At 30.8% G+C, this 20,943-nt stretch overlaps 2 protein-coding genes across 2 annotated transcripts; both read right to left on the bottom strand.

Moving 5' to 3' along the window:
* Positions 1-2,215: 2,215 nt before the first annotated feature.
* LOC124543278 lies at positions 2,216-6,800 on the bottom strand. The gene is made up of 3 exons (XM_047121441.1): positions 6,586-6,800; positions 3,369-3,420; positions 2,216-3,274 (listed from the first exon to the last, which is right to left on the bottom strand). The coding sequence occupies exons 1-3, from the start codon at positions 6,679-6,681 to the stop codon at positions 2,727-2,729; spliced, it is 696 nt and encodes a 231-aa protein (XP_046977397.1). The 5' UTR covers positions 6,682-6,800; the 3' UTR covers positions 2,216-2,726.
* Positions 6,801-6,984: 184 nt separating this feature from the next.
* On the bottom strand, positions 6,985-20,615 carry LOC124543277. Its single transcript, XM_047121440.1, has 9 exons — positions 20,349-20,615; positions 19,252-19,777; positions 15,201-16,236; positions 13,873-14,618; positions 13,384-13,641; positions 12,961-13,223; positions 12,580-12,700; positions 12,190-12,486; positions 6,985-10,691 (listed from the first exon to the last, which is right to left on the bottom strand). The coding sequence occupies exons 2-8, from the start codon at positions 19,741-19,743 to the stop codon at positions 12,190-12,192; spliced, it is 3,213 nt and encodes a 1,070-aa protein (XP_046977396.1). The 5' UTR covers positions 19,744-19,777; positions 20,349-20,615; the 3' UTR covers positions 6,985-10,691.
* Between the last annotated feature and the right edge of the window lie 328 nt (positions 20,616-20,943).

Here is a 20,943-nt window from a genome sequence, read left to right as displayed (position 1 = left end):
GGAACAATTATTACAGTAGGTATCTATGCTTAAGACATATGGAGTGTATTTTATAATAAAAATTAAAAATAACCTTTATAAAAATACTCATGTTTTATTTATAGACTATAATTCTTTCTAAGTACTATTTACCTTTTGATATTTACTATTTAGATGCACATGATTAATAAAAAAAGAAAAGAAACCAAACGAAAAGATTTTGATTTTGATTATACAAATTACTTACCACCCTTTTCGATTTTATATTAGTACAATGAAGGTTATATACGAAATTTTACATTTTCAAATTTAGTGGCTGGACAAAAGTGCATCTTTGCTCTAATCTCATAGAACTAAAAACCAAGAAAGCACCTCTGACGAGATTTTAAAAAATTAATCTTAAGGCAACAAAAAAGCAAGTATTTATTAAATAGCTAGCACCGATTTCTCACAGGATAAAAAAGGGTCTACTTAAAATGTTTAAATCATAATCTTCGCCACACTACTTTTCTAAACCAAAACACTTGCTTTCCAATTTCGAAAAGATAATTCATCCTTTGGGACACATTTGTTTCTTAAATAAGATTCGATTGTTACTTAAAAAAAATATATGTAAAAAAACTATGATAAAGGTTACATTATACAATACAATTATTATTTATGACAATAAAGCGTGGATAAGTATCTATTGATTTCCACTCACTACTAACTATTGGGTTCTTCTCTTAAAGAGGAAATAAATACTTGAAACATATTACGTTTTCATATTAAAAAAAGCAATAACCGGGTACGTGTTGCAATGTTTCGTTAATTACTATTCCGAATTTCCGAAAAGAGGCAGCAAACTATAATTAATAAAGATAGAAAGTCATATTTTGAAACAAACACAATATCCAATTAATAGCTATTGAAGTGACAAAAATTTTAACATGTTAACAACGAAGAGTTTTGTAGCTTGACTATAATAAAAATAAAAATGATTTATCTCTTATCATCTTTAGCCTGTACTTTTGCATTCCTATCGATATCATTATTTATCATTCTTACGTCCAGTTAAATCCAATAATAGACGAATATAATAGGAAATTATACCTTATTTTTATGTCATAGAAAATATCCTTTGTAATTGCCTGAAATTAGAAACTCCATAAGTTCATCGTAATCTTTAAAAAAGTTAGTAGATATCATCAGGAAGATACATAAAAAGAAACAATATTGAATTATGTAGCGTTTTATTTGTATACTTAAGTAATAATCACTTGTATTTTTTTATAATTATATTCATTTTCTAATAAGCTCTGAAGTTAAATATTTTATGTTACTTAATAATAATACTGTAGCATTAAATTATATATAAAAACAATAAGAGAAAAACATTGTTCTATCTTCTTAAAATATTCGTATCCCCGTAAAAGTAACGAAAAGTGAAAAAAATACATCCATATAAGTAACCAGCTTTCTCCGCTATGATCCCAAAAAAATAGGTAGCAAATATTTTTTTCGCTAAGCTTTTACCACCTACGACTAATTTCTGAACGACCAATTAAAATTACGTGGACTGTATGTTACTTTCTTTTTAACGTTGTACACGCATTTTTATTGTCATTTCGATCTAGTGACTGAGTTAATTGACATAACGTGATCGAAAATAATAATATTTATATTGTAATATTTTACAATATTACAAAAGAAATCCGCCTAAAGTTATCCAATAATATAATTTTTTATAATAAAACCTCGAAAAAATATAATTTATAAAATATTTTTTTAAAAGCAACAAAGAAGTATTTAATAATATCATTGAATACTCACATAGGTATTATGTAGGTATATATTAACTAAAATTACTCAAATAACAAAAATGAAAAAAAATCGTATAACATTTAACTTTTCCATTCTGAACTAAGTACTAAAAAATAAACAATAACAATAAAAAGTAGGCATCTCTAATTACGAACTGAACATGCGATTATATGGCGTTGTATATTGTCTTGGCGACACGCATCGCATCTTTTTAATCGCAAAGGCGTATTCATATCGAGTGTATTGTTTCTTCATAGAAATTCTGAAATTCCCGCATTGGAATAGCGTGGTATAATATGCCTGTTCTAAAAAACCTTCTCCTCAAAGGGAGAGGAGGCCTTTAGCCCAACAGTGGGAATTTACAGGCTTTTGTTTTTGTTTGTTGTATTTTTTTTAAATATATTTTATGATCTGATCTGATTATGATAAATGTAATTATTTTTATCACTAACACAACGTTATTATATATTTAAAAATGTAACAATAGTAATTATAATAATTTAAATAAGTTTCTTGTTGTTAATATCTAAAATAAATGTATTCAATAATATATGATAATTAATTAGACTAATGCGAATTCTCTCACAGATTGTCATCATGAGATTCCAGTGCAATATTTAATAATAACCTCTTACTCTGTTGAAATCGAGGGAAACAGCTATTAAATATATTTGCCTTAATAAAAACGTATAAATTCGGTTGTTCGGTGAAGTATTAATAGCTACTATTTCTATTGAAATAAATCAAATCGCTCTTAATATACTGATGGTAACTGTGCAAGAGCCTTTATAAGCGCAGCAATAACGAGATTACTCTCGCTTTCCGTGCAGCGACAAAACAATGAGAAATCAGTTTACAATATAAAATCACTAAGTGTTACGTGGTGCTATTAGCACTGGATTACGTAGCGCTCGGTGGTTTAAGAACTTGTATTCTTGTATACACTATCTTGGTATTATTGATTTAAAAAGACGCTCCCAAAGGCTCGGACGATGTGTAGTCGAGGTATACGGGAAGGGTGATGACATACAAATTCTTACTGGTTGACGAGAAGATGCCGCCGTGATAAATGGATAAGGATGTCTAACTAATGGAGTGACAGAGGTTCCAATCAAACTTAAGGTCTGTCTATGATTCTTTGGAGGTGGGCTTTTTATTGTATGCTTACGAGTTGCACCACCCAATAAGACAATTGGAATACCCTTCGTCGGTCTAGAGGGTTTTGTAGTCGTCGGCCTGCTCGTGGTAGTAGAGGATGTCTCAATGATTTCAGGGAATATGGAGTCCTCGTAGTCTTTTGGCTCGTCAGCCAACGGAGCGACAAACATAACTTGCCGGAGACCATTTATATCTTGGACTAATTTAGCGTGTTCTTTCACAATATCCTCGCGGTTGGGTAAGAGGAAGTCTATTCTCCTTGATAATCCAGGAATATACGGTGTTGGATTTGATCGGTACTTTTCTATTGCAGGTTTTCTCGCTAGACCCCAGCCTGTGTAAGATAGTTGATATTATTAATAAAACAATCCATTATTTAAAATACTTTCTCTATTTTAATAATTGTAATGATATATTTACTTAGTTACCTGTCTCAAATGATCTAATCGGCATTGCAACCGGATAGTCGAAGCAGTCGAACTGAAATTAAAATAACTGTCATTAAACTTCATTTTCAGAACGTTTATGATACTTATGACGTACAACAATGCGTTACTAAAAGCAGACATTCGCAAATTCCGCTTCAACAACGAACATGATATAATTATACAAGCAAAGCAGTTCTGTCATAATTATCAATAAATAACAATCTACTCATTTAATAACATACATAGCAGCAATAATATGTATACTGCCGGTACAGTTAAATTTAAAATTGTACATGATTTTAAACTTGCAAACATAACTAATTAATTTGTTTGAACTCACGCACCGCATGCAAGGATAATATTCCGGCAGTAATTAATAAATAACATCAAACATTACATTTCAATTAACTCGCTCAAGCTTTTAATAAATATAATATTTTTTTCGCTTAATTAGCAGTATTGTAGCCACTGAAATATTAAAACGCTAGCTCGTCAATGTCATTCTTATAATACCTTTAAATTAATAATAATAGTGTAAATACGCAACGATCGAATTTCGTTAAAAAATCGAAAACCACCCGGGAAAAATGTTATAAAATTGCTTATTCCCAAGTACAACCCTACTTGCCCTTTCTGCCACTGCCTTTGCCCAATAGCATAACCAAACCAAGGTGGACAATCTCATGAATATATAACATATGTATATGTAAATAATTATCCAATAATAATATATTTAACCATTACTTTAAAGTGATTGGTAGATGGGAGACTTCGGATTTTTTGCCAAATTGAAAACATGATTCGTCTTAAAAAAGGCAAAAATTTAAAATAAAAATAAATGACAATAATATAGCATAGCACCAAAATTCCCGTTTATATGTGTTACAATTACTAATAGCTTGAAAACTGCAAAATAAATGCTTTATAATAATTCTAAATAAAGCTTTTTTTTTAAAGTAATTTAGCCGGGTAACAGCAAGCTTTTAATCTTTATTTATGTTTATACAGGTACTTCCTCAATAAATGGATTGTCACATGCAAAAATAACTATTTAAATCGTCCTGATAGTTCCGGAGATAAATGCAAATAAACAATACAGCATTGTAATAAAAACGTAATGTATGTAGATTATGTATAAAGTTGAAAAAAATATAACTTAATAAGTATTAAATATATAATAATAGTATTCCTTTTTTTAATCTAGAGTGCCAATATCGCAAATACATTTGGAATTTTATAAAACTTAGTGTTACCTATTCTGGTTATTTTTACTATTTACTTTTAACAAAGAATTAGTTCTGCTTGATAAAATAAAGATGAAGGGTCACGGATTCTCCATGTTTTTAATCAAACACGCCGCACTCCCAATACAAACTTTGCTATTCTTATTTTATCCTCATTGGACAGGAATTTCTAAAAAGTTTGGTACAATTGCGTTTCATATACAGTGATAATAAGTCCAAAAACGCTTAGCTATACCAAAACTCACGACGACGACGACGAACTCTCGTACAAATTTTTGAACAATTTATTTTTGTAAAACCTATCCTAGTTCTCTTCTTCATAGTACGGATGAAGTATATTAAGTTTCTGTCAGTCAAAATTGTAAATCAGTAATTCTTTATGACTACTTTTCAAAGATTAATTTTTAATAAAATGTGTAATGAGGCTCATGCTCTTGTGTTAAGGTTTCTTTGTCAGCTGTGAGAAATTTACGGATTGTCAGTTTTGTTTACATATAAATATTGTTAATTTAGTAGCAACGATAACATGTTTATTTATACAAAAACAGAATATATTGTATTTACTATTAAATTAATTGGACGTTTACATGTAGATATTTATGAAGCATTATACATATATATTCTAAATGTTCATATAAATGTTCCGCATTCTTGTGCGTTTTATCAACCGCACGCAGAGTTAACAAGCGATTTAAATTACACAGCAATTATTTTATATTTAAGAATATTATCTTCCTATTGTAAACGGACGCTGCCTACCATTCAACATATTGTTAAACAACATAATAACAACAACCTTTCTACAATTTTGTATATTATTATAAATTAAGTAAGTACCAATCTAAATGCAAGCTGTGTTTGAATATTTTGTTTTAAAAGTTAAAAATAGAAGAACAAGTGAACCCAAATCGTATTTCATAAATACGTCAAATCTCTAAACCATTTTTGAGATCGACAACATAATAATTGTAGCTTATTTTACAACAATATTAAGTATTCCAACAAATTTTCTTAGTGCAAATTTAAAGAGCCTAAACCTATAACTTTAAATTCGGCTTCCATATATTCAGAGTTAATTCTAAACAAATACTGTAAGAGTTCAAAGGCATCTCGTTCTTATTAACTACTCTACGAATTAGTTTGCTTGTTCTATGAATTAAATCTCTTTTTTTAACGATAATAACGTACAATTGGGATTATTAGTGCTATTATTAGCTCTATAAACAAAGCTGGTTAGAATTATTTATTTACTTCTATTGATGTAACAGAAGCGAATTTTTCACTCACAGATATTTAAATTACTAGCGTTAGAATACAAGCAATCGGTCCTTATTACTAACGGATTTAAATTTGAAACACAAATATTATATTCAAAATTGTACTATTATAGTGCCTTTTGTACCAACTGATTAGGTACTATCAAGAAAAAACACAAAGTTTTTAAGATTTCGTGTATTTACTTAGTGATTCAATCTTCCATTTGAGTCGAGGGTTAGATATACTTGTCATTAATGGGAATTAATAGGTATCCTAGCAAAGAACCACATAAGCAATCTTCATTAGGACACCGTATTTCTAAGAAAATCAGAATCAAGACGTAAGAACATATTTCATACTATAAATATGTTATTGCGTCCTGATTCTGATGTCCTTAATTTCATTATCGTTATTGATGCTAGTTGTAGTCTGCACCCAGCACCACGGATGTCCTAATTGAATATAGGCCGAACTAACTTCGAAGTGATTGATCAATCTGTCCTTTGAAGACTGATGGATGTACGCCATTTTTAAAACAGAAAAACTAAAAACACGTATTTGAAAACACACTATTTTTGTGTGATATATACAAAAATATTTTTTCTCCAATTAAAGGTGAATATACTTATAAAATACTTTTATATCTAGTTTAGTTTTGATCAGAGCGAAATAGTTCGTAATGAAGCAGTGGTGTAAATAGAGTTAATTTATCTTACCTGCGAACTGGCATAGCGCGAGTTCAAATACCGCATGTCCAAAGTACCACTCACTAACAACAACGACGCCTGCCACACCACCAACCACCGCCACATGATTACACAGACTAACTAACCAGTGCTTTCCCCACACCACTACCACTACTAATACCAACTCTTCTTTTCCCAAACATTGATTTCTCGAACTGTCTTGTCATAATAGTCACTAATGTTGATTGCTTTGGCTAGTTAAAAGAATCGTCTAAGCTGGCGGTAGTACGAACTACTTGGTCGGTACCACTCATCGGATTTACTACCAATAAAATACTTTGTATGACTTAGTATTGCTTTCCTCTGAATTTAGAAAAAAAAATCTATGTAACCTATTCATGTCAATCCTTTTTATTAATAAAACACTTATCATGGTAAGGTATCTTTATTACAAATACTTAAATGATACCAAATATTTACATGATAACAAAAATGTTACAAATCTTCATAAACGGCGTACGTTCACAAACCGAATACGCCGTATCTACACATCGAAAAAGAAAAAACATCTTTAGACTTTAGACTAATATTAAACAATCTAAATTAAATAATAATAAATATAAACCATGCACCTTTGATATTCTACAGAGAATTTTATTAAGGAATGCCTTGACATTACTTTCTCCGTCTCTCGCTATGTTTAGGTATTCTAGATCGCAATATAAATGAAGTGGTGAACAGTCAAAACAAATCTATGCTCATATTAGTTTAACGGAAGCGGTATCTCAGTCATTACCCATTTGTAGAATATCTTATTAGTAACAAATTACATTTTAAAATAAATAAGTGACGGTAAGGCCAAATAAATACTCCATGGATCAAAATATATCTCAACTAATTAATTACGACTAAAAAAAAACTATTTAAAGTTCAAGAAAATAGTTTATATATATTTTCATTTTTATTTTTAGCCGACTTTAAGAAGGAGGTTATCAATTCGACCTTATATTAATGTCTGCGGGTGATGAAAATAAATCTTTAAGACATCATGGCTGATATTCTTATATACCAACCGTTTATTTAGTATATGTAAAAGTTGCAATGAATAATGAATTAAGTAAAATATGATTGGTCTATAGCAATGAGGTATAATTATACCTGTGAGTTTAACTAGCATGGTGCTCGTTCGAAAACAATATAAAACTGTTTAATAATTACAACGAAATTTGTATTTCTTTAATAAGAGAAAAATATATAATTATTTTCTATTTCAGTACACAGCCTATAGAATTCAGCCGCAGGAACACGGTCTTATATAAGTTTGTACCTTAGGTAGGATTACAACTCGATGGTGTAATCAATACAACCCAATATATGTATTTTCAAACTCAAGTTTGCATAAAAACGTATGGCAATTATAATATAAGTATATCCTGAACGGATTATATAAGAAAAAAAAATATTATAGTTCCATGGCGTAGTGCCTAACTGCGCTTTTTCGCAAATGAGCGGAAATCCTTAGGAAATTAAAAATACCAAAACCGCTTAAGCGGCATCTGTTTGGTATAATTAAATTTTCATATATTATATGACAAATATGTACACACAAAAAAGGCACAGTTAATGTCCCGATAATACGCCTTTTTTTCTAAGTAACCTTAATAACATTTGAAAGAAGATAAATAAGATTCAGCATTGATAAACTTGGCATTGAAGTTTACGCTTGTAACGAATGATACATTAGCTTAAAATCTGAAAATACAATTTTCCGGGATCAAGGCAATTTACAACAAGTCGATCAATCTTATTGAATTAACAGTATAATTAATCAACTGGCCCTTTTACTAAATAAACTGAAATTTAGTAGCTCAAAACCACTAAATTCATATATTTATTTCTTTATAAACTAACAAATGATAAGACTGTCATAAATTGGCAGCAAACTTTGTATTCTTTCTTACGTGGACCAGACGATTAATTATTGTAATGACAATTAAGATGCAAAATCACTCAGTAATCAAAATTATTTTTATAATCTATTATATTAATGGTAAACGTGCACGAATCTGGTGCTAATGCTACTAAGCCTCCATATTCTATGCTTTTATATAAAATAAGCGATTCGTAAAACAATACTAAAATATGTATATCATAACAATATTGAAAAAAGAAAAGTGTGCTGTATCAAGAAGCATTTTATCATATCGGACTATACTTAAATATTATTTGACATTATATAAATTAGAAAACTATCGGATCATAATATATATTAAATTTGGTACTTGGATCCGACATATACTTATCTATGTTACTGTAATAACCGAAATCCCGAAAACAGAAATCGCAAGTCGTTATCATTTAATAAGAATATACTCTTGAATATATTTAATGCTCGGTAGGTACGTTCTAGTTACGCCGATTTCAGGTTTTTACGGTAACATTCACATATGTTAATACTATCTATATATATTCTTCTTTATATTAAACTACATATACCTTTTCGAATATGTTATCTTACTCGAGGGGGATTCTCAGAACAATTACAAATTCTTGAGGTACGTTTCTGGGCTGCGACTGTACGTTGATATACATTCCAAAAGTACATATATTATTTATATATATATCTAGTCTCTTAAGGCGATATGGAAATATAGCGTTTTGGATGGATGTTTCAACTAGGTAGTCGTCAGTAATTAATTATGTAAAAGGCAAAGGAATGAGGATTCCATTACATATTGACAATATGGTAGTAAGCAATTAGCCCCATTTTGAATGGGTAATGTGTTTCAAAATTGTTACATAATTTAAAATTATATTAATTTTTTTACGAGTATTTATCTAAAATTAACTAAACTTTTTGCTACAAGTTTCGTTCTTTATATTATTTGTTTTCATTTCTTTATATCTCCGGCAATGTGACCCCATGGATATACTGAGCCCTAAAATACATCATCTGTATATCTCAAACATTCATAACTGTGTGTGTCAAACATTCCTTGGATCAAGTTAGCCCGCTAATCAATCAAGTTTGTGTGCCAAATGGGGTCGTTTTTGTACCGCTGGATTACTACGAATTACTATTAATTTATTAAAACCAAATAGTTCTAGTCATACATAGGTTCATTGAATATTATAAACCTTCCTTCTTAGGTACAGTATAATCGACGTCAGATTAAAATTTATGTCGATGTGATATAGAAATAGCCATGATAACGATCATTTTTAAGTATTTTAACAAAAGCATTGTTCACTTGACATTACAATATTCTGTAATCTCGTTCATCAAATTAATTAAATAATTAATACTTTCTGTAGTCCTCTTTCGGAATAGACGTACGCTTTACTTTCTTCTATGGACATCAATTTTATGTACATTTATCCAGCAGTGTCTTTTAAATAGATTTTTAATGATTTTTTTCATAACCTTCAAATATCACATTCGTTGTGTAAACTCAACTTCAAATCTCCATGCAGAATAATCAGTTACCATAATTCAATACCGAAAAAAGATTCAGAATATATAAATATCCGTACATTTAAACTCTCCTGTGAGCTCGTTATGACTCATTATTTTAACACATTGATTGTATAAATTTTATTTTGCTCAATATATCACTGGCTTTAAGCCGTGGCAGTGACATAACAGTGCTTTAAACGCTTTGTATAATCTACCATAGTTTTGTGAGTAATTTACATATGCCTTAGTCTACGGGGCATTTTATACGACAGTGTGCCTTTCTTGCACTCGAACATCAGTCTCTAAAAAGATATAGAATCGGTGTTAGTACTACGACTCGTAACGAGCTAATCATGGCTTCTGAAACTGTTATGTGTGGGTGAATGTATGATATCGCTGGCGAAAACTGAAAGTATTACATGAGACACCTCTATAGCAACAGTCAGTCTAACGGGTCGTTGTTATTTCACATTTTTGACCTATGTTTGTAATGGAAATGTAATTCAATTTAAACTAGTCCTTGCACACAGCGACGTAGCGCATTGCTGGTGGGTGTACACTAGGAAACATTGGAATGTACACTAGTAACGACAAGGCCTGAAGACCCGAACCATTCTTAAGAATCGGCGAAGACATCGGCAAGCTCACGGCTTTGTGCCACTAACGGCACTGCATATATCTGAAACAAAATTCACTTATGATTAAAATTTGAAAATAAACTTTTATTATTAATGCAATTACATATAAGTTTGAGCGGTTACATTTTATTTTAATTTGTATTAAAATAACGTAAAATCATATGTAACTCAATCGATCAAATATACTTTTTCTTTGTTTAATAAAAAAATAATTTAAAAATTCGCGCTTGCTGCCATTAAAATGCTCTAACAATATTATCTATATTTATCTAAAGCCAAATAAAAACAAAAGTTAAGATAGTACTAATTTGTTGCATGAAATCTGCGCAAGTAACATAGTAAGCGGAGCCTTCGCATTGTGAAAATAATTAATGCAATTGTAAATTTATTATAATTATAATTGCAGCAGCGACGAACATCTGATAAGTAATAATTATTGCTTTGATAAGAACGTAACTTGACAAAGATCGACTTTAGCTTCTATACATTATAAACGCTAATACAAGGCTCAGCAGTTATTACATAACATTTATTGCTTTAGCAGGATCTAAATTAAGATCTAAAATATTTAGAGGAAACATTTTTTTTTGATAAATTAGTGCACAATTATATGCCACATCAGAGTTAATATTTAGATTAAGAAACATATTTTATTTATGTAAATATTAGTCATGTTTTGAATTAATTAGTATAAAATTTAATTTTTGCTTTATTCAATTTAAGAGTGTATTCATCACAAAGCAAGAAACAATCGCAATGCAAACTCGACATTTATTTAAATAAAACAAGCAGCTTGCTTTAACTCGCACAGGCACAATGAAAGATTTTCATTATTTTATTTTTTTTGCTGAATACAATATATATTCCAATAAAAACATAATATTCTTGCGCAAAGCAATTTTAAGCAGCAGTGTATTATATAGGATGCCCTAGTTTATATTAATTAGTCAGAAGAAAGTAATATTAATGTTCATGATAGTCCTAAATATAAAAAGCAAAGTTTAAAAGGTACTGTATATCGATTTCTTGTTGTTGATGTTTAATCATATAACATATTTTAAAATTTAGTTTCAAATAACAAAAATGTTGCTCTAATCTATATAAGTCTTAACAAACATTCGCAAGAAATTCTCGCAGTCTGCAAATTTCTTCTCTATGTTAACATAATAATCTCATAAAATATACAGAATTATTTTATGCAACACATATCAAACATCATAGTTTAAATCATATTATTATTGTCAAACTATATCAACATATGAACCATTTAAGCTTTTTAATATAATATGATCATGTTAACTTAATATAAAAAATATATATACATTAATTTTTGCCTGGTATTTGTGGAACCAATGGTATTACTAAATATAATGTAGAGAAGATTAATTAAAAATGTCATAATGGGGCTAATTACATATATTTGAATATAATATTAATACTATTAAAACATTTCATTGTTCAGGACAGAAAACCATTATTCGAATATACAGATTGTTAAAATTCTATTCTAGCTTTAATAGAATTGGACAAATATCTTACCTATTTTTCTTTTATCGGTGGCGTAGTTGACTTCACTGGTTGAGGTATAATCGTGATTTCGTCGTTAATTTTGAGCGGTTTGAGTAACGACTGACCAGCTTTTACTGGTGCTGCCGTCTTGCCCTTGTCCATTACGCGCTTGGCGACAACACTGTGTGCGGAGTACACGTGATTTTCGAACTGCTTGTACATGCCAAATGTTGCTGTACAAACTGTGCACTTATATGAGAGATGGGCTGGTTTTAATGTAAGATTGTGGTCCCGTGCGACATGATTAAGGAGTTTCCACTGATATACCTGCAATTTAAATAAATGTACAATTTAAAGAAATACTTTAATGAGGTTAAAATTCAGTAAAGTGTATGCTAGTAGTGATAAATAGTTACTTACCCTGCCACACACCGGACATCGACCAGCATCTTTACCCTTGTTCGCTGCTTCTTGCATAGAACTAGTAACTAAGCCGTGTGAGCCAAGCAAATGCCTTTCTAATCCTTGGTCTGTGAAGAACCTGAAATTATTTAAAATTATTAATTACACAATGTACAAAAATTTGATTTAAAAAATAAAATGATCCTCTATTGTGTAAATAAAATATTCCAACTCATAGAAATATTAATTAAATTATTAAGCATTCAAAAAGTTGAAACTATTATCCAATAGCAATAATAAAGTTATATACTATATACATACATCTACTAATACATTTTATGCATATTATTTAAATGACATTATATCTTCATAATTTTGGTATATTTTCACATAATTTACCTGAACTGACACTTTTGGCAGTTAAGTGGAGGCCTGTTGTATATCATTTTTGGATGAATTTTCACTTTATGTATCCATTGCATATGATTTCTTAGTTGCTCCAGATCTTTAATATAACCATCACAAATCTCACAAATAACACATGTACTCTTGTTCTGCTGAGGAGGCTGTGGTTGCGTTGGAACTGGTTGCCTTGGTAATGGTGTTATCGAAATGGATGGCTGGTGCAAAGATTTAGGTATAGATGCATTTTTTCCATTATTCTGTTGAAAAATAAAATAAAACAGATACAATAAAGTGAAATGCAATTTTCACATATATTCACTTTCATGGCTTGGTATTGATTTCTCTCTTTGTATATTTATATTATTAAACAAATTTCTTATACATAGAAGAGTATCTTTATTAAGAAAATATACTTACACCTCCCGAAGGATAATTCGGTGACACCAAAACAGGGGAGGGTGTGTTGTGCCTCACCATTACACCACTCCGAAGAATTGGTATGCCCTGAACAGGTGTAGATCTGGGTGCGATACCCATAGGAGACCGGCCTCGCGGACGGAAGCTGGTACTCGCCATGACGCCGCTCATTGGTGGTCTTCCTATATTATTTCCTACTTGACCCCGATGAAAAGTATTGTGGTATGAACCCATCATAGCATTACGAGCCCGAGCAATCTGTAAAATTATATTTTATTTCAACATATAGATCCAGATCTTTAGGAGGGAAAAATTATATTAATAAATATTTAAGACCAAAAATGAAAAGAGATATCAATATATTGAGGTGAATAAAATATTTGACTGAAAGGCTTTTAAAGAAGGTCTTTTTTCCCACCTTGATGAACAAAACGGTTATTGGGTATTATCAAAAAAAAACTAATAAATAAAAATCATAGGTTATATTACCTTTGGTATTTTTGCTGGCGGTTCCCATTCAATAGGTGGCGCGAGATTCAGTTCGGGCTTGAATTTCTTAGCGCATGGAATAAGATGGCGCGCCAGTTTGCCTTTCCCATTATCTTCAAAGGGACAGTTGGCACACTGGTGGTACGCCGGTGCCCTTTCTAATTTTCCACGAGTACTATGTTCGGCTTCCATATGATACAATATATCGTGCGGACTTCGACTTTCGTAGACACAAAAGTTACATTTATAAACACTATTCTTCATGTGCGGAGTCTCAAGATGATGAGCCATCACCAGTGAAGACTCAGTTTTAAAACTACAAAATTCACATTTATGTTGCTTAAAGACATATGGAGCATTATTTTCTTTACTGAACTCTAAGTTCTTCTTAAGTGATGCAATAGAAGATTCTGTAATTTTTGTACTATGACCTCCTTTTTTTTCTCTATAAAGTTTCCTGTTTTGTTGCTTCAGTAGATCATTTTGTACATATTCTTGAACAAGGTTTAGGCCAATATTCATAAAAAACTTACCAAGGGAAAGGTCAAAGTAATTATCAGACTTTCCGGTAACTACTTTATCAACAGTTAAGTCAGTCACACCCTTTATGTCATCAATGACATCTGCTTTGTCCTTTATGACAACAGTCTTATCTTCTTCATCACTACCTATTTCGTCATCAGAATCTGTCGAAGATTGACCATCCCAAGAGGCATCATCGTCATCGTTTCTTCGTCTTCTACGTTCTAAAATAAGATTAAACGAATCTTTATATTCCATATAAATATGTATATCATTTTGTTATATTATTTTTATATTATAGAAACTGAATGTAAATAAAATGTTGAACTACTAATTGACACTCCTCTATTTCAAATTCAAATTCCACTTCTTGGTTCTCAAGGTTGGTAGCGAATTGGTGATGAATTGGAGAATGATTAATATATCTTAGCGCCAACTGTTTATGGACGGTGGAGACCTCTTACCGACAATTACAAGCCCGTTTGCTAGTAGGTCTAACTATTACAAATAAAAAGAAGAAAGGACCTATAAACAAATTTGTCATTGAATTTGCATGTGATTGGAAAGACTTTTAAAGATGTCGGCAAAGTTGTAACCGGATCTTGAAAATAAAATTAAAGTGGCGTTATACTATAAATAAAGATATATTAATCCGGAACTGTTTGTAGTACTACTATATAATATACCGAGTCAACAACTAATCGAATATGTAAACGTAAAGTAAGCTTATTTTAATCTACTTGCGCTTGGAATAGACTATACACATTCACGTTTGATTATATTAAAGGTAACAAATTAATGCTCACCCCTCTTTTCTTCTCTCTTTTTTTGTTTATTTTCTTCTTCTAAATCTTCTTTTGTTTTGGTGGAAATTTCAGTTTCTGCATCTGATGCTTCTTCATCGTCGTCTTTTTCCTTGTTTTCATTTTTTTCACTTTCACTTTTTTCTTGTTCTTCTTTTTCTCTCTCCTTCTCTTCTTCCTCTTCTTTGGCTCTTTGCTCTTTTAATTCATTACCTAAATTATCTACAAATTTTCTAAACGGCTTAACAGAAGGTTTTTCATATACATAAGGTACAATGAAAGAAGGTGCCTCAACAACGTACATATCGTCAGTGAGAGAAGGCAATATTGAGGTTTGAGTGTTGCAGGAACTTTGAGAAGCCATGCTATTCTTATTGCTTATCGGAGTTACAGTAGTACCTCGAGCAACTATACTCTGATATAAATTCTGTGCGCTTAATGCCGAATTACTTGGCGGAATGTAATTTTTCCTAATTGTATTCCCTTTAACCGAAGACATAGAATTTGTATCAATAATAACTACAGTTGGTTCTTTTTTTTGAATTCCCGATTTTATTTGTTTTGCTGCCATTTCGACTAAGGTTTTTGTATCGTTGATGACAATTGCTTTAGATCTACGTCTTAAAGCGTCTCCCATAGCAATTTCTTCAATATCTGATTCGTAATCTCCGTTTTCAATGTCATCGTCGTACCTCTTTCGTTTGATAGCTCTACTACTTCGTCGTAACTGTACTTGAGTTTGCGTAGGCTTTTGTTTTTGTTCTTCTACAACACAGTCTTCATTATCGCTGACTATTTCATGTACCTCGGGACTGGAACATTCATCTGCATTTCCATTTTGACTACCAGTTCTGTCACGTTCCAATAGCAGTAAATTTTCGTTTTTGTTTTTATTTTGACTTTCTTGCGAGGATTCGTCTTGGGCGTCCATCTCTGATTCAGAGTTAATGCTTACCGTTTCCTCTGCCCTTTGCTCGCCCGACGCCTCAGAAAATACTTCGTCATCGGAATCAGCTTCTGAATCCGCTTCATCGGAGACCTGAAATATAGTACGTTTTAAGTACATATTATATTTCAGATTCATTTTATATGTAAAGATCAATATTAAAATTTTGTCAATTGTAGAAATATAGTGTATTGTTAACGAGAGATACAGCGATTTACAGCAACCATATAATTATGAATGGATGGTCAACAAGAACCGACATTTCAAACATAATTGACATAATAATTTATCATGCGTTTAGTCAATGGTGATATTGCCTAGCGGGTGTAGATTAAGACTCATTTACAACAAACTACATTAATTTACCAAAAATTAAAATGTTCCAATATAATAAGTTTAAAAGAAATCCTAAAAAATTAGACCACACGGTCGTATTCACATGCTCCAACCTATATTATACCGAATGATAAGGCGTAACTCCAGCCCCATATCTTAAACTTATGATGAACACAACTTTTTCCGCTGATTCACTGTTAAAACTTTCTTTATTCTTCATTGTAACAATAATCATGTGCTTTGCGTATGTATGACAACGTTATCATTTATTAATAATTAACCTGGCATTACATATGAATAATCAGTATTATACCTATGTTATCCTGAGTTCGTTCTTAACTAAAAACTGTCTACATATTACGAAATGTTTTAGTATTTTCTCGATTAATTATGTATAATAATTAACAAATTTTCTTTACGTAACTGATATCTTGATAATTAAGATACAGATACAACTGAGTAAGACACTAGAGAAGAGAAGGCAGCGTATCAATCAATAAAATCCATGGTTTGCAGAATGTCGTCGTATAATAATACCAACATGCAAATTCAAAGTATGTATATTAATAGTATATAAGTAACATGGACAGCGTTGCGCCTGCCTCCCCTATATACCTCCCGTACCTCCCTCTATTATAACTTTGTATGTTAAAGTTAACAATATCGATGTATTATGTACGTTGATGACATTAAATTAACAAGTAAAGAACTTTTTATTAGCATCCCAACATTGTTAATATATACTGGCTTTTCGTTTTATTTAGTATACTTAAGAATTGGTGGTAATGCTTTGTGATCTTCTGGGAAGGTACTACCCAGTATTTTGCCGCCTAACAGCAATACTTGGTAGTATTGTGTTTCGGTTTGAAGGGTGGGTGAGCCAGTGTGTGATTACAAGCTCAAAGGACATGTCACCTTAGTCATCAAGGTCGGTGGCGCATTGGCGATGTCTATGGCCGGTGGTGACCACTTTACATCAGATAGACCATTTGCCGTTTCGCCTACCTATTACCTACATAAAAAAGTATTTTAAAGTTATAATTAGGATTTTTAGACAAAAATCTGTTACCTATTTCCAAAGGAATAACTGATATACTTTAGATTTCCTAACAATGATTTAATTCGATAAGTGGGCACATGTTTCATATCGTAATTAAGTAAAATCTATTATATAAATTATTCACAACTGCTCTGCCCTGCTACGGTATCGCGAAAACAAAACATAATTAATAATTCATTCATAATCAATAGTCAATTAGAATTGAGCTTAAAATATTCACTTACGTTGTGCCAATATATCGATATGCAGAAAACGAATAACTATGTCAGGCGTGAGAGATAAATTGCATAAGTTTATATTTTTAGGATTCTATATTCGGAAACAAGTTAATTTAAGCCTCGATCAATCAAACTTTTGATCATAATTTATAAAGAAATCAACCCAATAGACATCAAAATTAAGAGAGTTTTAACCCATCATTTATTTCATTCGAAGTATCAAACCACCATATACATTGATATACTTTATCTTACTGTCTCATATAAAAACTAAACATTCATGTTTCATATAAAATCCTGACAACAAAATACCTTCATCTTACGGGATCGAAAGTGGACATGAAATAGATGATTTATGTTAAAACTTTATAAATAATTTATTAAGATTGATATGTACAATTTTAGTAGTTGCATACAATGCGAAAGTTTATTTTGCATTTTTGTACTCAATCATGCTTAAAGCTCAAATAGATTGATAAATTCCAATAAAATCGAATATAGGTGTCGATAAAGTCGTGATAGGATACGAGGCATTTTGTTTCATTAATTATTTACGCCGATCGAAGGGGCGGCTATGAGCGATGAATCAAAACAATTAAAAATATATTGTGCTATATTAAATAAACACCTTTTTTTTGTTAGTAAATTCGTTGGGAGAAATATATATGGATTAAATTCTTTAATTATTTTATACGAAATTGTAGTTTACGTTTTGTTAACTAAACTAAAATTTCGTTTTCGAGTTGGGTTCTCTTTCTAGGTAGTCTTTCTAAAGAGTACACAATACACAAATTGATTGTAGTTTTAAGTAATAAATTAAGTCTAGAGTAAATAGTACAGAATACTAAAGCAAACACATTCGACTTTGGGATATTATTGAATAGCTATTTAAAAATATAAAAAAATAAATTATATTATTATCAACATATGTATTTATATTCCAGCATACTCAGATCATTATTATGAAAAATAATGTTTGATTTTGAGACCTTGACCTTTTGGTTAAGGACCTTTAATTTACATATAAAATATATAAATTACTTATTGCTTTAAGGTATATTGCTTATTTTATTATTTAAAATATATTTTAATATTTCACACTGATCATTCAGTATTCCAAAAATGTGTTGGGATAATTTTAATTTGTTTTTTTTTTGTATTTATGTATGTTTTGTTTTTGTATCTCTAAAAGTTATGTTTGTTAAGGATACAGTTATTATTTGTATTACTTTACTGTGAAATTTTCCAGAATTGATAATTTTAGGATCTAACATTTACAGGAGAATTCTGAATGCTGATCTTATGATGTTTATTTGTTTTATTCGTACTTCATTATATCAATATACATTATCAAGTAAACAACTTACATCATATTCAAACCTATTTCTTATACATTCAGTACAAGAAATTTATTGTAAAATTGCAGCTGCATTGTTTTGTTTTTAATATTATATAAAAAAAAATTAAGTGGACCTTATAGAACTGTTCACTTACCCCATTGTTGGAAGTCACCTTACTACTGTTATCATCAAAAACCCTCGAGCATTCATTTTTAAAATCATTACTAAAATTTTGTTGAGATGATAAGCAATTCTCTTGTTCAGGTATGATTTCGGATTTCGACTGACCGTCCAAAGTATCTACAAATGATTCATTGCTGTTGCTACAGTGGTTTGTTAAGGATTTAGTACTGCTATTTTCCTGTAGTGTAGGTAATGATGCAGTTTCTGTAGAATATTCATCAAGTTCATTTTCAACGCTGCCGAGACTGTTAGTGTTTTCAGTTATACCAGCGATTGAATTATCTGCAGGCTCATTACCACTGTCTAAATGACAGGTTCTATCTGAATCAACCGTTTCACATTGGCTATTATCTGGATCAGCCTCTTCAGAGGCATCTATTTTGACCTCTTTTGAGTCTTCTAGAGAGTCATTGTTAGACACTTCCTTTGACTCCTCCATCATTCCATTCACTCCCCCATTCATGTTGATACCAAGCTACATTCCATGTGGCAAGCACCTGTCAAAACAATCATTCAATAAGGTTATGTTTTTAATAAAATGATGGTCATGAAGTGATACCAAATAACTGAGCGTCACATTTTTTTATAGTGAAGACCGCCCCCTCCCGCCGTCCCCTCTCCCCTGGCAAGGCGCTAGCAATCAAAATGGCGGTTCCATGGTACAACTATGTAGAGCTACGTGTACACGTCTTTGCATATGACTTCAAAGGTCACATCATCATGATTGGTTTCCACACAAATGAATGTCTTAATACTTATTATCTCACTATTTACATTCGTCACATAAACAAAACAAACAGAAGGTTACGAAAAAACTTTCGCTCAAAATTTTGTCAAACTGATTTAGCGTAATTATTTTTGAAGCTGTTACTAGATTTGGTTATAGTATCATATTTAAATTCATCTTCAAAATATTTTACCCATAACACTTCGATACCATAAGTTTTTTATACTTTCGTAAAAGTAAACAATCAACGCCGGTATTTAGATGAACTTCACAAGTTAATTTAAAATAATGACAAGAATTTCTTTCTGTAAATTAAAAGTAACCAAGAGAATATTCACTACCTGATCCAGTCTCCGTTCTGTGGCTGACACTTTTCTGGTAGTCGTTCGACGTTCACTAGTAACTTGGTTATTTCAATGGTATTACCCAGGGCGATTTTACTTTTCAAAATAAGCGAACACCAAAAGTCATATAAATGTTAAAATACACACAACACTACGGAATCTTATAACTTCACTTCGGAAACAATCAGGTCGATCTACTTAATAATATTATAAATATTTAAAAAATCAGGGACAGTGCGACATTATCCCTCGCCACAGCACAAACGCAATATGGCGGCGATGAGTCAAGTCAGTCACGTGACTTCCAGCCAAAATCGAAAATAATTTTCTATTTTAGAGTAATATATTTATTTCATAAAAACACTTTAATTAATATCCGATTCACGACTTTCCAGTTGAGTCGTTCTGTTTGTTCAATGTTCAAAATAAAAAAATAAAAAATACTTTTTTGAAATAAGAAAAGGCGGCAACGACTAAATAAATTATTAAAATAATTTCAAGCTATAATATTTAAGGATTATGATATGAAATTGAGAAAGGAAACAGTGTTTAAGAAAAATTAATTGACTTTTTCCTCAGTTATAGAATAAAA

The sequence above is a fragment of the Vanessa cardui genome, chromosome Z, assembly GCF_905220365.1.
Source record: "Vanessa cardui chromosome Z, ilVanCard2.1, whole genome shotgun sequence".
NCBI lineage: Eukaryota > Metazoa > Arthropoda > Insecta > Lepidoptera > Nymphalidae > Vanessa > Vanessa cardui.
The sequence above is the reverse complement of the archived record's forward strand: the minus strand, read 5'-3'. Positions and strand labels throughout refer to the sequence as shown.

Bases quoted from the DNA above. Each gene is read 5' to 3' on its own strand.
- LOC124543278 (XM_047121441.1), bottom strand. From the start codon at position 6,681: ATGTGGCGGTGGTTGGTGGTGTGGCAGGCGTCGTTGTTGTTAGTGAGT. The intron at 3,421-6,585 runs GTAAGATAAATT...TTTTAATTTCAG, and splicing joins CGCGCTATGCCAGTTCGCAG to TTCGACTGCTTCGACTATCC. The intron at 3,275-3,368 runs GTAACTAAGTAA...TATCTTACACAG, and splicing joins GATTAGATCATTTGAGACAG to GCTGGGGTCTAGCGAGAAAA.
- LOC124543277 (XM_047121440.1), bottom strand. From the start codon at position 19,743: ATGAATGGGGGAGTGAATGGAATGATGGAGGAGTCAAAGGAAGTGTCT. The intron at 16,237-19,251 runs GTAAGTGAACAG...ACTATATTTCAG, and splicing joins AGGTGACTTCCAACAATGGG to GTCTCCGATGAAGCGGATTC. The intron at 12,701-12,960 runs GTAAATTATGTG...AAATAATTTCAG, and splicing joins TGCCAAAAGTGTCAGTTCAG to GTTCTTCACAGACCAAGGAT.